Source organism: Triturus cristatus, chromosome 12 (genome assembly GCF_964204655.1).
Source record: "Triturus cristatus chromosome 12, aTriCri1.1, whole genome shotgun sequence".
Taxonomy (NCBI): Eukaryota; Metazoa; Chordata; class Amphibia; order Caudata; family Salamandridae; genus Triturus; species Triturus cristatus.
Genome location: NC_140595.1, coordinates 617,589,592 through 617,607,173, shown reverse-complemented (window position 1 = coordinate 617,607,173; position 17,582 = coordinate 617,589,592). Strand labels below are relative to the sequence as shown.

The window sequence follows — 17,582 nt, the reverse complement described above, 5'->3', positions numbered from 1 at the left end:
TTATGCCCCCTTTTCAGATACCTGGACTGAGTCATTAATTGGGACTATTTTTAAAAAAGGTAACCGCCAGGATCCGGGCTGTTACAGGCCCATTTCATTATTGGATACCCTGGTTAAAGTTGTGGGACGAATAATCTTAGAACGCTTACATTCCTGGGCAGAGGATAAAGTCCTCTCCGATATCCAATATGGGTTTAGGGAGGGCCTAGGAACAATGGAGCAGAGACTAAATTTAGCCATTTGTATCGGGAAATACACCTGGGTGAAAGGGGGCAGCCTGTTTTTAGCCTTTGTAGACCTCACTGCTGCTTTTGACTCCGTGCAACATGAAAAGCTTTGGAAGATTCTTGAAGCAACGGGGGTTGAAGCTCGAATAATCCTTTTTCTCAGGCGCCTTTATAACAACTCACAGGGCAGAGTCAGATTTGGTTTAAGCGGAGAATGTACTGACATATTTCCTATTAGGAGGGGGGTCAGACAAGGCTCTGTTCTGGCCCCCTTTCTTTTTAACCTCTATAGTAACGGTCTGGAAGAGGCTCCGATTAAGGATAGCCATGACATCCCCCAGATAGCTGGTCGTTCTATTCCAGCTCTCCTGTATGCGGACAACGCGGTTTTAATGTCTCGTATGCCAATAGGTTTACAGAGGGTGCTAGATAACTTCTCTAACTTTATGAATGGTCTTGGACTCAGGGTTAATATATCAAAGACTTTCGTTATGAGGTGTGGCCAGGGAAATCAAAGATTTAAGGACATGTTTGTGGAGGGACAAAAGTTAGAGCCCACAAAGATCTTCTCATATCTTGGGATACTCTTTGATCAAAATGATTTATAGACTCACACAATATTAGCAAACAAATTAGCCTTTTCTAGAACAACCACAGCTCGTGTCAATTTTTTGAGGAAACTTGGTAGGAATCCCCCAGCGGAGTTTATAAAGATATACAAAGCTAAAAGCTTCGCTACAGCCATGTACGGCGCCGGGGTATGGGGGTTTGCTAACAATAACCCTCTACAAATAGTAGAAAACAAGTTCCTGAGATGCATTCTGTCTGTCCCGACCAGCACATCCTCGTGTGTCATGGGGAACTGGGCCTATCATATATATCAAATCTCATTAAACTTGAGCCCATTCTCTTATGGCACAGTGTGTGGACAAAAATAGAGACCGCTAAATAGAGATATATTATCGGATAGCCTGAAACTGGAAGGGTCTTAAAAATCCCTTGGGTAAGGTATATTCGCAATTTTATGAATGATCTCGGACATCCTGAGTTTAATAATCCAAGCACTTTACATATGATCACGAGAAAGAACCTAAAAAAAAGAGGGCCTTCAACTTCTGGAAGCTACAAGAATGTCAGCCGAGATCCTAAAGCCCAGCGTCCTGCAGAATCAGCAGATTTTAACGACCTTTTCTATTCAGCCATATCGGACAGCTGTTCCTGGGGCCTACGATAGATTTTTACTAACAAGATTTAGATTAGGGATCTTTTTTAGAATGGTTAGTCTTCCGATAATTAATGACTGGACTTGTGAACTGAACTTGTGTTTATGTGATAATGTTTCAGCTCAATCTGACATCCACGTCCTCTTGTTTTGTAAGTTTTACTGAGAAAAACGTGGATTCTTCTGATCCTAAAAGGCTTTGGGTTGAGACAATGTTGGCCAGCTTTCATTGCTTTACAATTTCTAGACAATGTACATAGCACCTGGAAGATAGCAATGTTTTTAAAGCAGGTAGTCATACTCAGGAAAAGAATGGCTATTCATGTTTAAAGGATTATATTCGAACAAAGGAAATGCTGGTATTATCCATGTATTTAAGATTTTATTGCTATTTCTTGTAATAATGGTTATGCTTTTTATCGCACGTACAATGAATTGAACTAATAACTTGTATGTAGGATTTTTTCTTTTATTTCGTTTTAATCATGTGCATGTTTTTCATATATATCTGCTTTTATGACTGTCTGAAATAGCAATCGAATAAAGCTGTCCTTGACTTGCCACTGCTAATGGAATCTGAAGGAGATGCAAACCGATTTGGATCTGGACTAACCTGATTTTCCAGCGGCATGTTATAAACCTCAGAGTCCAGCAGCATGGTGCACGCACTGAAAGGCACAGACTGATTGGCAATCGTTCTTGCTGCCCGACAATGAACCCGCAGAATTTCTTGCTCACAAGAAACAATGAGCTTTTCCTGAAAGAAAAAGAAATCCATAAATCAGTCATCAATGCATTATATCAACGAACGTGAAAAAAAATCTAACTGAAATGCCACTTGTGTTATCTAAAAAAAAAAAAACATTGAAATTTCTCCTCGAAATTAAGTAATGTGACAACATGGTATACTCTTGGTAATTTACAGTAAACTTCGATAGACCAAAAGTACACCAATTATTCTCGCATAATTAAAATTTGCCCAGGCCTAGTGTAAACTTGGTGTAATGTCTAATCAGACCTCCCTTATGAAGGTGGCCAAAGATGATACTCATTATTATCTAAACATGTTTAACTCTTGAATGAGGATCATTCTTTCAAGATATGTAAACCAAACCCAAACTGGAGAAATTAACACCAGGAAAAGCTACATGCCTCTGTCATCATTACATTACTTTTATAAAAACAGCCATCTTACAAAGGAAGCAAATGCAATACTGATGGACTCTTATGTACACTTTGATTTTATTTAGTTTGCATTATGTAACATGCAGCTAAACATGAATGACCAGAAAGGGCATGTCTTAAATTCAGCTACATTTAGTTATTTTTAACAACAAGGATGAGATGTTTGAATTAATCTCAGTAGCATGACAACGCTCAGTGCCACATTGCAGTCCATCGTTTTCCACACATGATGTCACTCTAAATAGAGCCCCACCTTATGCAAATCAGTACTGGTCCAACGCCACATTGGAGACGTCTATCCTGAATAGCCAGGTAAGGGTTCCCTCTAGAAGGAATACAAGCAAACCCAGCCCTGTTTCAGCCAATTTGCGCCTCGCCAGTAAGGTGTAGCACAAGTCTTAAGGCACAGTGAGCACAGATCCCATGTCTGGGCATACAAGTTGCATTTCAGGCATCAACAACAACAAACAATAAAATAGATGCAATGCTTTAATCGGTCGCTGGTAATAGTCTGACCCGCATTGCTGAACCACACTGACAAGGATTAAACCAGTCTTGGGTTGCTTGTGTTACAGTTCAGAGGGGACCTGACCTAGCAGTTCTGGCTGGTCTGCTCCTATTAGAGCAGGAAAAAAGCTTATTTGCATATGGCTAATTCCTATCTGTGGAGGCATGGTGGACAAAAAAACAAAAGGGTGGACTGGAATGCAGACCTAGTAATTTACCTGTGGCTGAAATGAATTCCAACACACAACCCAACACTTTTTTGTAGCCCTAAGTGTGGCAGATATACCCAGACGTGGACTCCATGCTCCTTATTTGACTGGACACAAGTTGCACCCTACTGGGAATCCCAAAATGGGCGAAATCAGTCTGGGGATACTGGTGTTTCGGTTTAGAGGGGACCTGACCTGTCAGTTCTGGCTGGACTCTGAGCCAGATTAAACCCTGTGGAGGTCCCTAGGCAGTCGAAATTTCTAGGCCCTCTCGCAAATTATCTCCTAATACCCAATGCACCGGATTTCTTCTTTTTTTTTTTTTTTTACAAACAGGCAGCTGCCTAAAGATGAGATTTTAAGAGACAAACTTATATGAATCTGATGACTCTGGTTTATGTACTTTAAGTAGTTCGTGTACATTACATTAATACAGTATTTTCTCTATAGAGTCTTTAATGTAAAGCTTTCGTTACTTTGAGTTGATTCCTCCCCCCCCCCCCCCCCCCCTATCTTTTGGAAACAATATTTAAGGAAGCTTGATTGTAATTTTCTTACAAGGTCAATTCAATATTATTTTGATCTGTTGTCATGGGAACCCTAACAGGAGTGGGGCCCATAAGCCGGTGCCTACTTTGCCTTTTTGGTAATCCGGAACTGGCTGGACTCATGTTAGATAACGAATAGTTTCTTACCTGTCGGTGTAGTTTTGCAGCTTGAAGATCTTTCTGGATTTCTGGATTCACTATGCTGTGCATTATTCCGCGATCTGGTGGTTGGGTCCGGATTCGTAGTCTTTCTCTTTTTTTTTTTTTTTTGTAGCCCAGGTGGGCATCGACGTCCCACCTCTCGTGAAGTCCCACCTTTGGGGCGCCATTTGGGTTCTTTTTCCCCCTCCTTTCTCTCTCTCTTTTTTTTTTTTTTAAACCCTAGGCGTTAAGTATCTTCCTTATATCTCCTCTCTGTTTTTTCCTGTTATTTCCGTCTTTGTCCTTCCACCCTTTTTTTCTCCTGCCTCATCTTCCTGGCGGAGGTGGGTGGGTTCGCTAGTGAATCCAGAAAGATCTTCAAGCTGCAAAACTACACAGACAGGTAAGAAACTATTCGTTTTGCAGCGTGAATCTTTCTGGATTCACTATGCTGTGCATAGATTTTGTAGCGGTTTGTTATCTCTGTGGCGGCTGGGTGGAAGATGAGCGTTGTTCGTTGAATATATGTTGTAGCACCTTCTGTCCTACTTGTGCTTCCTTGTTCATCTGTATATCCACGCAGTAGTGCTTGGTGAACGTGTGCACCGAAGCCCATGTTGCCGCCAGGCATATGTCTTGAATGGGTGTATTTGCCAGAAAGGCAATTGTTGCTCCCTTCTTCCTTGTGGAATGGGCCCATGGCCCCTCGGATAGTTCTTGCCCCACCTGTTTGTGGCAGAATTGTATTGTTAGCGCAATCCATCGTGCGATGGTGCTTTTTGTCACTGGTCTACCCAGGAAGCTCGTAGCGAAGGACACAAAAAACGGTTTGGTTTTCCTTAGTTCTTTTGTCCTCTCGATGTAGTGCATCACCGCCCTTCTAGCGTCTAGAGTGTGCAGTGCCCTTTCTGCGCTTGTTGCTGGGTCCTGAAAGAAACCTGGTATTTGAATTGTTTGATTTAAATGGAATGCTGACACCACCTTTGGCATGAAGTGTGGGTCCATTCTCATTACGACCCTGTCCTTGTGTATCTGGATGTAGGGCTCTTGCAGAGTTAGCGCTTGCAACTCGCTTACTCTGCGCAGTGAGGTTAGTGCCACCAGGAAGGCTGTCTTCATTGTCAGCATTTGGAGGGAGGCCTTGTGCATGGGCTCAAAGGGCGCTTTCATAAGTTCCGTCAGGACTATGTTGAGGTTCCATGCCGGAGGCGGCATCCTCTTTGGTGGCGCTATTCTTTTCGCCCCTTCCAGGAATCTCTTTAATACCCGTGACGTAAAGAAGCTTCCTCCTGTCTCACCTCGTGTATAAGCTACAATCGCCGCTTGGTGTACCCTCAGTGACTATGAGCAAAGTTTCGCCTTTAGAAGGTGTGTGAGGTATCCAAGCACCGTTGATTCCTTTGTCATTTTTCCTTGCAGTTTATTCTTGCTGCACCACATTGTGAACCTTTTCCACTTTTCCCCATAACATTTCCGTGTTGTTGGTCTCCTTGCCTCCCGCAGCACTCGCATAGTGCTTGGAGGTAGTTTAAGGTGTGCGAACTCTATGTCTTCAGGAGCCAAGCTGCCAGTCCGAGGCTCTCTGGCTCTGGGTGTAGAACTTCTCCGTTCTGCATGGAGAGCAAATCCTTTCTTTTTGTGAATTTGTGTGGAGGTCCCTGTGCCATTTCCACTATTTGTGAGTACCATGTATGTCTCGCCCACTGTGGTGCCACCAGGATCATTGTCATGTTGCTGGTCTTGCACTTGTTGAGTACCCTGTGCATCAGTGGTATTGGTGGAAAAGCGTATGCAAATGTCCTTGACCAACTTATCCATAGGGCATTCCCCTGGGATTGTTTTTCTGGTTGTCTGGATGCGAAGTTTCGGCATTTTGCATTCAGGCGTGTTGCAAATCGGTCTTTTGTCGGTGTACCCCACCTTTTGAATAGCCTTTGCGTTTCCTGTCCATTGAGCTCCCACTCGTGGGATGCCGAGGTCTGCCTGCTGAGCCAATCGGCTTCCACATTGTCTTTCCCTGGTAGGTGTATCGCCAGCAGGTCTATTTTGAGTGGGATGGCCCATCTCCAAATCTCTTGTGCCAGAGGTGAAAGGGGGAAAGATTGTGTCCCTCCCTGCTTGTTGATATAGAACATTGTGGTAGTATTGTCCGTCTGTATCAACACCTTTTGGTTGTATAGCTGCCTCTGGAAGGCCTTCAGGGCTAGCAGTACGGTCTTCAATTCCAGGTAGTTGATGTGCCTGACCGCATCTGCTGGAGTCCACAGACCCCTCACTCTGAGCTTGTTCATGTGCGCCCCCCATCCTATCTGGGATGCGTCTGTGGTAATGGTCACAGTTGGGCTTGGTGGTGTCAAGGGCTTTCCTACAGTTATGTTCACCCTGTTCCACCATGCTATCTCCTCTTGCACTACATGCGTAACAACCACTAGATGCTCCCAACTTCCGTTCGCTTGTGACCATTGTTGTTGAGGCCATTCCTGGAACGGTCTCATGTGAAGCCGTACATTGGGGACAAGGTGAATGCATGACGCCATCATGCCCATGATCTTGCTCGCTGTTCTCACTGTCAGAGCTCGCCCCTTCTGGTAGAGACGCGTCTCCTTCAGCAGGACTATCGTCCTCCTGTCGCTGGGCATGACTGTTTTGTCTAAGGTGTTGATCTGCGCTCCCATGAAGATCTTCACCTCTTGCGGTTCCATTGATGACTTTCCCCAGTGTATCGAGAACCCCAGGCTTGCTAGTGTTCTTGTCACCCGCTCTGCGTGCTCTCCGCACTTGTCGCGAGTACTTGCTTTGATCATCCAGTCGTCTAGGTAAGGATACACATGAATCCCTTCTCTCCTTAGGTACGCTGCTACTGCAGCAAGGCATTTCGTGAAACCCCTTGGAGCGGACTTTAGACCGAATGCCAGGGTTGTGAATTGGTAATGGTCCTGGTTGATGTTGAACCTTAACAGGTTCTTGTGGCGCTTGTTCATAGGGATGTTCAGGTAGGCATCTTTGAGATCCACGGTGGACATGTAGTCTCCGCCTTGTATTTGAGGTAGCACTTCTTGTAGCGATGTCATTTTGAATTTTTGTGTCTTTATGAATTTGTTTAGGAATCGTAGATCCAGGATGGGTCTTAGTGTTTCGTCCACCTTTGGGACCAGGAAGTAGTTTGAGTACACTCCCTTGTTCCTTTCTCTGCACGGCACTGGTTCTATGGCCTCCTTTTGGAGTAGTTGTTGTGCCTCTTCCCCGAGTTGAGCAAGCTCTTGACCAGAGCGTTGTCTTCTCTTTGGTTTCCTGTTCGGAGGCCTTTTCTCCAACTCTATGCAGTATCCGTGCTGTATGACGTTGAGTATCCATTTGTCTGTGGTTATTTTTTGCCATTGTTGAAGGTAAAGTCCCAGTCTTCCGCCTACCGGTGTTGTATGCTCGTAGGCGCTTGTTTCGTGTACCCCCCTCACTGTGTTCTTTTTGCGCTTCACCCCTCGGGGTATACTGGGAGTGAGCGTCTCCTTGCGTGAAAAGTCACTTAGAAGAGGGTTGGTCTCCCCCTCTTCTTCTTTGGCCACGTCCGTTTCCCCTCCCGCGAAAGGACTGGCCTCGAGGTTGGTACTGCCAGTTCTGCTTCTGCTGTCCTTGCTGGCTGTGACTGTCACCCTGCTGGAATGCTTGGTGTGACGTTCCCTGCTGGTTACCTCCCCTTCCGTAGGGTCTCCGAGCTGGGGTGCCTCTTCTCATCCCTCTGAACTGCAGGGCCCCCATGGACCTTGCAGTCTCATTTTCCTTTTTCAGTTGGGAGAGCTTCTCGTCCACCGGTGCCCCGAACAGAGTTTCACCATTGAACGGGATGTTCAGTATGTTGTTCTGGACCTCTGGTTTGAATCCAGAAATTCTCAGCCAGGCCTGTCTTCTTTCAGTGATCCCAATGGCCATTAGTCTGCTCGAAGTCTCAGCCCCGTCCAATGCAGTCTTAATGCATGAGTTGGCGATATTCTTCTCCTCCTCCACTAGATGGGAAGCCCTTTGTCGGTACTCTTCTGGGAGATGCTTGACTAGTTCCCCCATCTCATCCCAATGCTGGTACTGGTGCCTGTTCAGTAGCGCATTTGAGTTTGCCATGCGCCAGTGCATTGCGGCGTTTCTTTCAACCTTCCTTCCAGTGAGGTCCATCCTTCTGCTCTCCTTATCAGGAGGTGGTCCCGAGGTCGCCGGCACATTGGCTCTTCTCCTGGCCGTGGAAGCAATGATGGAGTCTGCAGTGACCGATCCCTTGATGTAAGGGGGATCCTGCGAGGAGTGCTTGTACTTCTTTTCCGTTCTGGGCGTGATGGACCGGCATGTTGCTGGGTCCTTAAACTCCTCCTTCCCTTGGTTCATCACGCTTTGGACCATGGGGAGGAACTGGCTCCTCGTCTGGATGGGGAGCAGAGTCTCGAGTAGGAAATCAGCTATCTGCTTTTCCTCGTCTAATTTCACTCCAAAAGCCGCTGCAGCGCTCTTGACGACCATGTTGTATGCTCCGATGTCGCCTGGCGGCGAAGGCCTCGAAGGATAAGTCTCCACGGGCTCTTTGGGATTTTCAGTGTCGATGTCCTGCCATTCCAGCTCCTGAGTCGTCGACGGCGCCGAGCCGTAGAACGACTGCTGATCCTCTTCTTCATCTTCTCCCTCATAGTGGGGCCCTTCTTCCTCCTCTTCCGGATCCTTCGACAGCTCTTCGGCGTTGAATTCTTCCTGTTCCTCGATCTCGACAATCTCCGTCGGTGGGATCTTGAATTTACTCATTTTTTCGTCGAACTCCTTCTTCCTCTGAAGGATGCTCTCCATCTCCGCCTCGAGCCTTCTCTTTTTCTTCTCCATTACGGAGACTTGCTCGGCGTCGACCGCAGGTCTCTTCGACGGAGCTTGTGTCGACGCAGCCTTGTCTTTCGTCGCCGAGCGCCCCACCTCGTGGGCCTGCTTCGACGAACTCTGTCTTTCGGCGGCCTTCGGCACCTGGAAGTCCTTCTCAAAGGATCCGCTGGGCCTTCTGTCCTTGGATCCACTCGCGGTCGTCGAGCTTTTCGGCACCGGTGTTCCTTTTGAGGACTTTGACTCTGTTTTTCGAGAGTCACTTTCAGATTTTCGGGGCCCTTTCGGGGGTTTCGCACTCGACGTGTCTCTTACCTCGTCTGGCGTTTTCTTATCGGTCTCTGCGACCGTGAAGACATCAGGTCCTTCGGCGAGGTTGTCCTCATCGTCGGTGGAGAGGCCCAGATCGTACAGCGACGGGGCCTTACCCTTGCCTTCCATGTTGAAATTGGCTCTCCTCTGTCTATCTCTCACCCAGAGTCTCTTCGGCGTGAATGCGGAACAGGCGTTGCAGTCCTTGCTCTCGTGGTCGATCGGCAGGCAAAGGTTTCACACCGGATGTTGGTCCTTATGCGCGTACTTGTGGTGGCAGTTAGGGCAGAATTTAAATGGTGTCTTGTCCATTGCGCTCAGAGTCCCTGAATGCTCATTTTCCTATGGCCGTCGAAGAATTTCGAGGATCTCCCCCTTCTTCGCCGTCCCGGCTGCAATTCCTTCCTCTCTGTAGTCTTCTGTAAATTCTCCTTCGATGAAACTTGCGTATTTTCCTTCTTCCTTCGTTTAAAACTCTGGAGCTTCTCGATGACGATCCAGACCCAACGGCGGAAAAAAGAATCTGAAGATGGCGCCCCAAAGGTGGGACTTCCGCAGGAAGCACGCCAACGTCACGAGAGGTACACCAAATGGTGGGACGTCGACGCCCACCTGGGCTACGAGAAAAAAAAAAAAAAAAAAAAAAAGAAGAAAGACTACGAATCCGGACCCAACCACCAGATCGCGGAATAATGCACAGCATAGTGAATCCAGAAAGATTCACGCTGCAAAACTACCAATGTTGATTTGCATATATCTGATTCCATTCTGCCGAGGCAGAGTAGAGAAACAAAATATAAATTTCTCGAATACGGCATGAGTAATAAGTTATGGATGAAATTATTTCAAGCCTTTCATCAAACACTTATTTGTTAAGTTACCTTTCAGTAACCTGAGAATGACTGCAAGTGGGAGGTACAGCTTGATTGCTGGAAGGGGAATTTAGTGTTCCATCATGCAGTTGCGAGTAACCTTGTTCGATATTATTCACCATGACCCTTGGGGTTAGACACTCTAAGATGATGGGGAGTCTTCAAATTTCAGTTTTCAAAAGCAACATGCGGTTGGATTCAGCTCTTCGACAACTTGTGGTAAAGGTGTTCTAGTGTCTTGGTCCTTTTGCACCTAATTCTTGCCTACCCAAGGCATACATTTGAGTATTATATGGTTTCACCACCTGAAAAGATTCCCAGTTTTTTTAAAGCACATTACAAAACAAAAATGAATAGGTTTAATTAACTAAGTGGGGATAAGAATCATGGATAATTGACACTAGTAAGGTTTAGGTGAGGGTTGGAGAAGGGCTTATAAAAGCTTCAAGATGTTAAGTTACTTTAATAGTCAATGAAAGCATTGAACACCTCAAACAGTTAATCAGTAGCACGAGTAAATGGGGCCTACAACAATGGATCATGTGATGCAGTCTTGAACACAGGTATGCTCCCCGAGGTCGATGAGAGAAGCAAGACTCTTGCAACACTTATGTTTGCCGTACCTGAAACACAGCCTCCGACTGCAAGTTGGCAGTCTCATCTGTTGTGACTAAGTACGGCAGTCCTAGACTAGCACCTAGCAATATGCGCCCCTTGTGAGCTAAAAAACAGAATATTAAACAAACAGCACAGCAATGCCTTTATGAGTGCAGACCTTTGCAGATATAAATGATGCTGACAACTTTTTGTGCACACAACAGCCTACACACAGAATCCAATAGTGAGCACACACACTACATGGGTTATATATTCCTTATATCACTGGTGATCACCGAGGTCCCAACAGTGCCAACCCCCACAGTATCGTTAATCCGAACAATGCACATATATCCAATAAAGCTCAAATGCACCAAACAACTGGACCTCACCATGCTCCCCTCTTTTATAGAAAAATACCTTCCAGAGTCAACACACTTAACGATCACCACCCACCCAAGCCACATAGCTAGACTGATTTAAAGGGATAATGTAACCATAAGAAAAACAGTCTTCGATATGCAGGGGTGCAGTCTGACTCAACTCTTCTTCAACACCCAAATACACGACTGTCAGCAATAATCCTCGATATACTGTCCTATGCAGGATACTACTCACTGCAAGCTACTAATTTAGGCTGCACACATATCCAGTGTGCAATGTTGCATGGCCCTATATCCGGGTCTCTCAAAAAGGCCTAGCAGAATGTGTAACTGGCATAAAAAAAGCTAATTCATTATCATTTGTGGCCTAAGGAAAAATGGTAATGTCCAGTGTTTCCCAAACTGTGGTCCGCGGACCCCTAGGGGTCTGTGACACATTCCCAGGGGGTCCTCAGGCAGCAGTTTTAAAAGCAGTGCAAAGTTCCTTGTATAATTAGAAGTTTTCGAGCAACAATAAAAGTGTCAAGATAAGGCCAGTGATTAATGTTCCTGCTTGAGATGAGAGTTTTGTCTAGTGGCAGCTTTGACATATTTAATGTAGTACAGAGGGTTAATATGCCTATTGCAAAGAACGTGTACCTGCTTTTTTTTTTTTAAAACTGTGTTTTATCTGCATAGGCCAGTGGGTTACTGCTTTTGTCACAGAGATTCTTTAGTTACTGTGCAGTTTATAAGTGACAATCGTGATCTAGCACAGTGACCTATAAACTGGCATCAAAAAGATGTTTGCAAACTGCATGGTACAAGTTAGTAACTTATGTTTTTTGCCAGTCTTTCATTATCCTGATGCTGCTAAAAAGATTTATTTGAATGGAAATAAAGTTTTATTGTTAAAATCAATGCTAACCACTGTGTTATGTCCTGAATCCTGAGTTTCTTTAAAAATGCCTACCAGTATGAATGACACGTGAATCCTACAACTTATCGTCACCTTTGCCTTATGTAACATTTTCTATACGCTGGTTTACATGTATGATTCATTATCTCTATGGGGCAGATTTACAAGGAAAGTGACTCAGTGAGTGCTGCAAGTCATTTGGCTGCGCCGCACTTAGTCACTTTCAAAGCACAAGGATGCAACATTTTTACAACAATATGTTGCATCTCAGTGCTCTCCCTTTCACTGGTGCACAAACTGCTGCCATGCGCCGGTACTGGTACCCTTGCACCATGGTGCAAGGATGCCTGCGTTGTGGGGAGATTGCTTATGTGCAGGTAGGGTTCCTGATCGGCACATAAACAATCACTAGAGGGGATTTCATCTTTCTATGCATGCTGCAGAATGCAGCATGCATAGAGAGAGGAAAAAACGAGGAGAAATGAATACATTTCTCCTTGTTGCACCTCCCTACGCCTCCCCTGGGAAGGCGTAGCATTCAGACGCATTTCCAGATTTACAATTTCTCGTAAATCTGGAAATGTGTCTGGTTTCATGAGTGTTGCGTGGGAACACTCACAGCAAAACCCATGGAACGCACCTTTCACGCAAAGTGCTGCGTGCAAAGGGGCCATATTTCCAAGAACAGGAAAAGTCACGCTGGGTGGCTTTTCCTGTCCTTGTAAATATGGGGCACAGAAATGCGCCGCCGGAGAGTCACGTTTTGTGACGCACCGGTTGCGCAAGGGGCTTGTAAATGTGTGTGTTGCAAAGTGCTCTGACATCCTACAATGGTATGAGAGATGCTGTAAAACAAATGAAATCCATGTGACAGAGGGACTATGGAGACATGAGAGGCACTGTTGGATGGTGATAATAAGGGAATCATTGAAGCACCCCAATAAAGATTGTCGTATCCTGGTGCATAGTAAGGTCATCATTTACTATTCTTTAAAAGCTAATACAATTCAATATATAATGATAAATGTGTTGTAGAACGCAATATTGTTTCCTAAATTTTCTTGGGGGAGAGCCTCCCAAAGCCCCCTTTGTAGTGGTTAGGCTTACTCACTGCACTTGGTGTGAGCTGTATGGGGACTGGTCTGAAAACATTTGCCAGGGCTGCTTTGGGTTTCCAATCTGGCCCTGGTAGGAGCAGGAGCCCCATACTGAGAAATAAAACCAACCATTTAAAAGTTAGTCACGGAGATGCAGCACCAACCTTCCCAATAAAGGTTTTTGCAGATTCTTTCAATATAAAATACTAAAATCCTTAGTAATTCGACTATTTGTTTTGTGTGCACACCTGTTTAATTTTTTTGAATTACTGTTTTAATGTTTGAAATGTAAATCATTCAGATTGCTTAGGGGTCCCCGGCTTCCAGTTGTGACTCAATCGGGGTCTTCAGGTGTCAAAAGTTACGGAACCACTGGTAATGTCTATTTAAAAGTCTTATTTGACCTGACTGACAATGGAACATCAAAACCAGCATAGAGTCCAGAAACAGTATTAACTGCCCAGCCAAGCTCAATGCCCAGCTCTATTCACAGTCTAGCACATAGAAACTGTTCGGTGCATTTGTTGTGCTTTCCGTGAGGGAAAATGTATAGTGAAAGGAGATTGGGTGCAGGTGTGACTAGGAGTTCTTCTACAAGTACAGAAACATCGTATCAATGTGCAAGTCTGAGGAAACATGGCACAACACTTTACTTCTGAATGGGTATGCTTAAGACCTCCATCCCCAATGACGAACTCCTACAAGTGAAAAGGAACAGTTTCTTACCTGTAACTCTAGTTCTCATGTAGGGGTATTTCCACGATAGGTCATAAGCACTTGAATAGTCCTGCTCAAGTGCACGGACCACGGAGCACTTCTTTAGATACATCTGCTTCAGTGGGATTTTTCGCCTTTCTTCAGGAAGGCTTGCAAAGACACTTAAGAGCTGGAGAGACAATAATGCAGCCTAAATAAATAGGCTACACTGGCCGCATCTTTATCTTGTAGTGAAAAAAGGGAGCCAGTATACTATATTTTCTATAATTTTTTTTGAAGTGTTTAACACAGAAGAATCCCCTTCACAAAACTTTTTCATGATACAGATGAGGAGAGGACAGAATAACCCCATAGGCTGCCATTATATGTCTCAAAAATAGAACCTGTGCCTTTAAGAATACAGAGACCACCAGTATCCCATCAGGCACAGCTAGTGGCAGTTACTTCAGTTCTTTTTTCCAGCTCCTGCTGTCAGGACCCTGGAGCATTGAGCTGTACCAATTTTGTTTTTCTTCTTCAAAATTCCCTGCTAAATTTAACCAATAGCTACTTCACTCGACGTCTTTGGTCTTTCCCAACGTTTTTCTGTCTTTTTCGGACAGGATATTTTTACAGTTTTCACTCAAAAATTCCATCTCTTTTTGATAAGTGTTCAGACTGTGGTAGGACGAAGGCCAAGACTGATCCTCAGTGTGTGTATACTGTGCCTGCCTGCTACTTATGTTCCTGACTCCTGTTCCATCTGTAAAACTTTCTCTAAGCGCACCCTGCATTGTGAGGATTTGTCTCCAAGGAGCAGAAGAGCGACGAAAACAGCAGGGACTTCAGAGCGGGTCAGTCCTCCACCAGGGCTCTGTCTTCAGTCTCTGGGGGGGCTCCCCAGCAGAAGAAAGGCTGAAAAACGACGCCGGTCCTAGTCGACGTCGAGAGGAAGTATAGCTCTAACCTGTTCGCCGTTGACCCAGAGCTCGGAGTCAAAATAACGTCACCGTTCCACGTTGAGAAGATGATCGACGTCGATTACGAAGCAGTTAACGAGAACACCTCAGTCTGTGTCGGGAAGCCCACCTCAGTCTGTGTCAGGAAGCCCACCGCCGACTGTGACACTACGCAGGTCGCCGTCGAGGACCTTATCACACAGTCAGTCGTTCGACGTCGAGACACCTCCGTTGATCGCCAACACACTCACACGTCAGTAGATGCAGAGTGGTCGTCGCTCGACGTTGAGACATCATCATGCAACGTTGAGACAAGATACTCCTTCGAGGAGATGTTGAAGGTCGCCGTCGACGAGTAGATCGACATCAAGAGGGACGGAAAGATTTTCAGGGACTTGGTCAGCTTTTTCAAGCCTTCAGGAGGCGCGGAAAAAGAGGAGGCTTATTTATACATCGGATTCAGAGTACTCTCCAACCTGTTCTCCATCTAGGGACGTTCCCTCTCCAACTCAGGTTAAACATCCCACTTAAGAAGATGTATCTAAAGAGCTCCGGGGTCCCCGCACTTGGGCAGGACTATTCAAGTGACTATACATGGAAATCCCCTACGAGAGAACATTACATCTCTAGAACAGAAAGATATTTTTTATATAGTGACAGACTTCTAGGCGGAAGCATTTATTCGAGCCATCGCTGAGGTGTCTAGAAGAGAAACCGGCGCCTTGGTGTGCGTGCGCCCCGCCAAAGGCACAAACAAGAATGACCTATGCACTGCAGAGTAAGGCACTTACCCTCTTAACCTTTCGACAGGTCGTGCCAATGGTGAGAGCTACTGCCCTCGGATGTAACTGCAGAAACGCTTCTGACGTGGTGAAATATTTTGTCCATGGCTGTTTCCTGAAATCAACAGGATTTCATTTTGGGCAGAGAAAGCAGACCGAAGTGTTCCACAGGGAACATATTCTGATTTTACAGAACAGGCCTCGGGGACCAGTCTAACATGCTCACCCCTGCATGGTGCGTCACTGTAGTGCATTTATAATGTATTGGAATAGTAACACTGCGCGTCATAATTTTCAAGGCATACACATGGCATTATTTACAAGGGAAAACGCAAAAAGTGCCCAAATAAATGTCACGGGTCACACGGTGTACTCCTTTGCAAGCCTGCGGTATCTGAAGCACCCATGCACCGAGTCACTCATCTGGAGCTGTGTAAGGCGAGCTGCTGCCAGTAATCCCTGTAGAGCAGAAGGGGGGAGGCCGGAGTGCGACGGGACATGCTTTTCCGAGTTTCCTGAAGAGAGCAGCGCACCAGAGGTGGGCAGATGATTGGCATTTCCAGCTCACCCCGTTTTCCCACGCATGCCTCCCATGCCTGATATCGGCTGCCCAGGCAGCCATAAGAGTATCAAAAGAAACCTCAGCAAGCGCATTAGCGCCTGCACTTAATTACTTATTAGCCAACAGGAAAGCTGGTATCATCAGACCCACAGATTGCAAACTTAATTCAGCTCTGAGGCAGAGGCACCGGGATGCCAGGCTATGCGTTTGAAAAGCAGAAGGGAGGAGGAGGCAGCTGCAGTCGAAGAGAGGGAGCGAACGGGGAGGTTGAGGAGTTGGCTGAAGCCGGGGAGAGGGAGCAACCGTGGGCACGTGCAGTTCTTGAGCTTAAACGAGCAAAAAAAAAAAAAAAAAAAAAAGGAGCACTCCAAAACGAATGAATACCATAACGAGTAACAACACATGTAAAAGGGGCATTCCTCATGGAAGGTTACAAACTCAGAAAAGGAGGGACTACTGAGCTTATTAACCAATAAAAAGCAGCCATTTACTAAGGACAGTAAAGGGGCCCATACAGGAAGATGGGCGGTGTTTAAACAACATATTCTAGATACAGCATGTTTTGAAGACACAACGCATGCGCTGCCTAAGCAAGACCTAAAAAAAACCACTGCATGCAGGACCTCATCTACAGGAGACAGAGCACTGTGAGGAGCAGCAATAGAACAAGGCGCCAATAGTTTCCTTCTGAGGCTGGCGTGGCAGCAAAAATAAAGCTGCTGCCCGCCACCTCATTGTCTTCCTTTGCCAATCATCAACTCATGCTGAGCTATCACAGTAGGGTGGTGTCTTGCTGGAAACAAACAGGCAAGGCACCAACCTGACCCATTTGCTGCAGGGACACAGTGCAGTTCGAATAATCATCTGACTGCGTTGTTTTAGGTTGTTCACATCCAAGCCTTACTTAGGCAGACCAAGAGACCCAGAGAGATTTAGAGACAGGCCGGGCTGAGCTTGATTAGAAACAGCCAGTTCCTGCCATCCTTTAAAGAAATGCCACTGTAAACAAAGACAACAGCGCTCTGCCCTGTGTAAATTAATGTAGGTTGAGACAATTTTGGTAGGCTGGGAACAGTAATAGCAGTGCAGGCACTGCCAGAGCAAACAAACTACAGCGCTGGGGCCCTTTGTTGTACTGTGGTGGCCCCAGGAGCGCTATTATGAGCGACTAATACATTTTAGTGGGGTGATACAGATACCAGCACTAAAATGCGTTGGTCTAACCCCTGATGTTTGGTACTTGGCAATGCTGTGCATCTCTTACTGCCTGCAATGGCTCCCCTACGGATCATTCAGTGCCTTAACACTGTACTGCTCCAAACAGCCGCATCTCAGTGATGCTGTGGAGGGACAGCTCATACCTGGCACATGTCTGCATGCCTTACCGCATTCTCTTTCAGCCTGCAAGTCAATGGTAATTTCCTTGTGCACTCCTTGCCTTACCCACGTGATTATGACTTGGCTAAAGGTCTCGTTTCAGGCTAATCTGTTCCTACAAATTCACTTAATTTCAGTTAATGTTTATAAAATTTTCAGAACG

General features: G+C 45.7%; 1 protein-coding gene across 3 annotated transcripts in view; it reads right to left on the bottom strand.

Moving 5' to 3' along the window:
• The window catches only part of ANKRD11 (ankyrin repeat domain 11), a 1,275,279-nt gene that overhangs the window by 17,341 nt on the left and 1,240,356 nt on the right, over positions 1–17,582 (bottom strand). For all 3 annotated transcript variants that reach the window (XM_085639477.1, XM_085639476.1, XM_085639475.1), the window contains one exon: positions 2,063–2,206. In XM_085639477.1, coding sequence (XP_085495603.1) covers positions 2,063–2,206 — 144 coding nt within the window. The remainder of the gene's footprint in view (positions 1–2,062; positions 2,207–17,582) is intronic.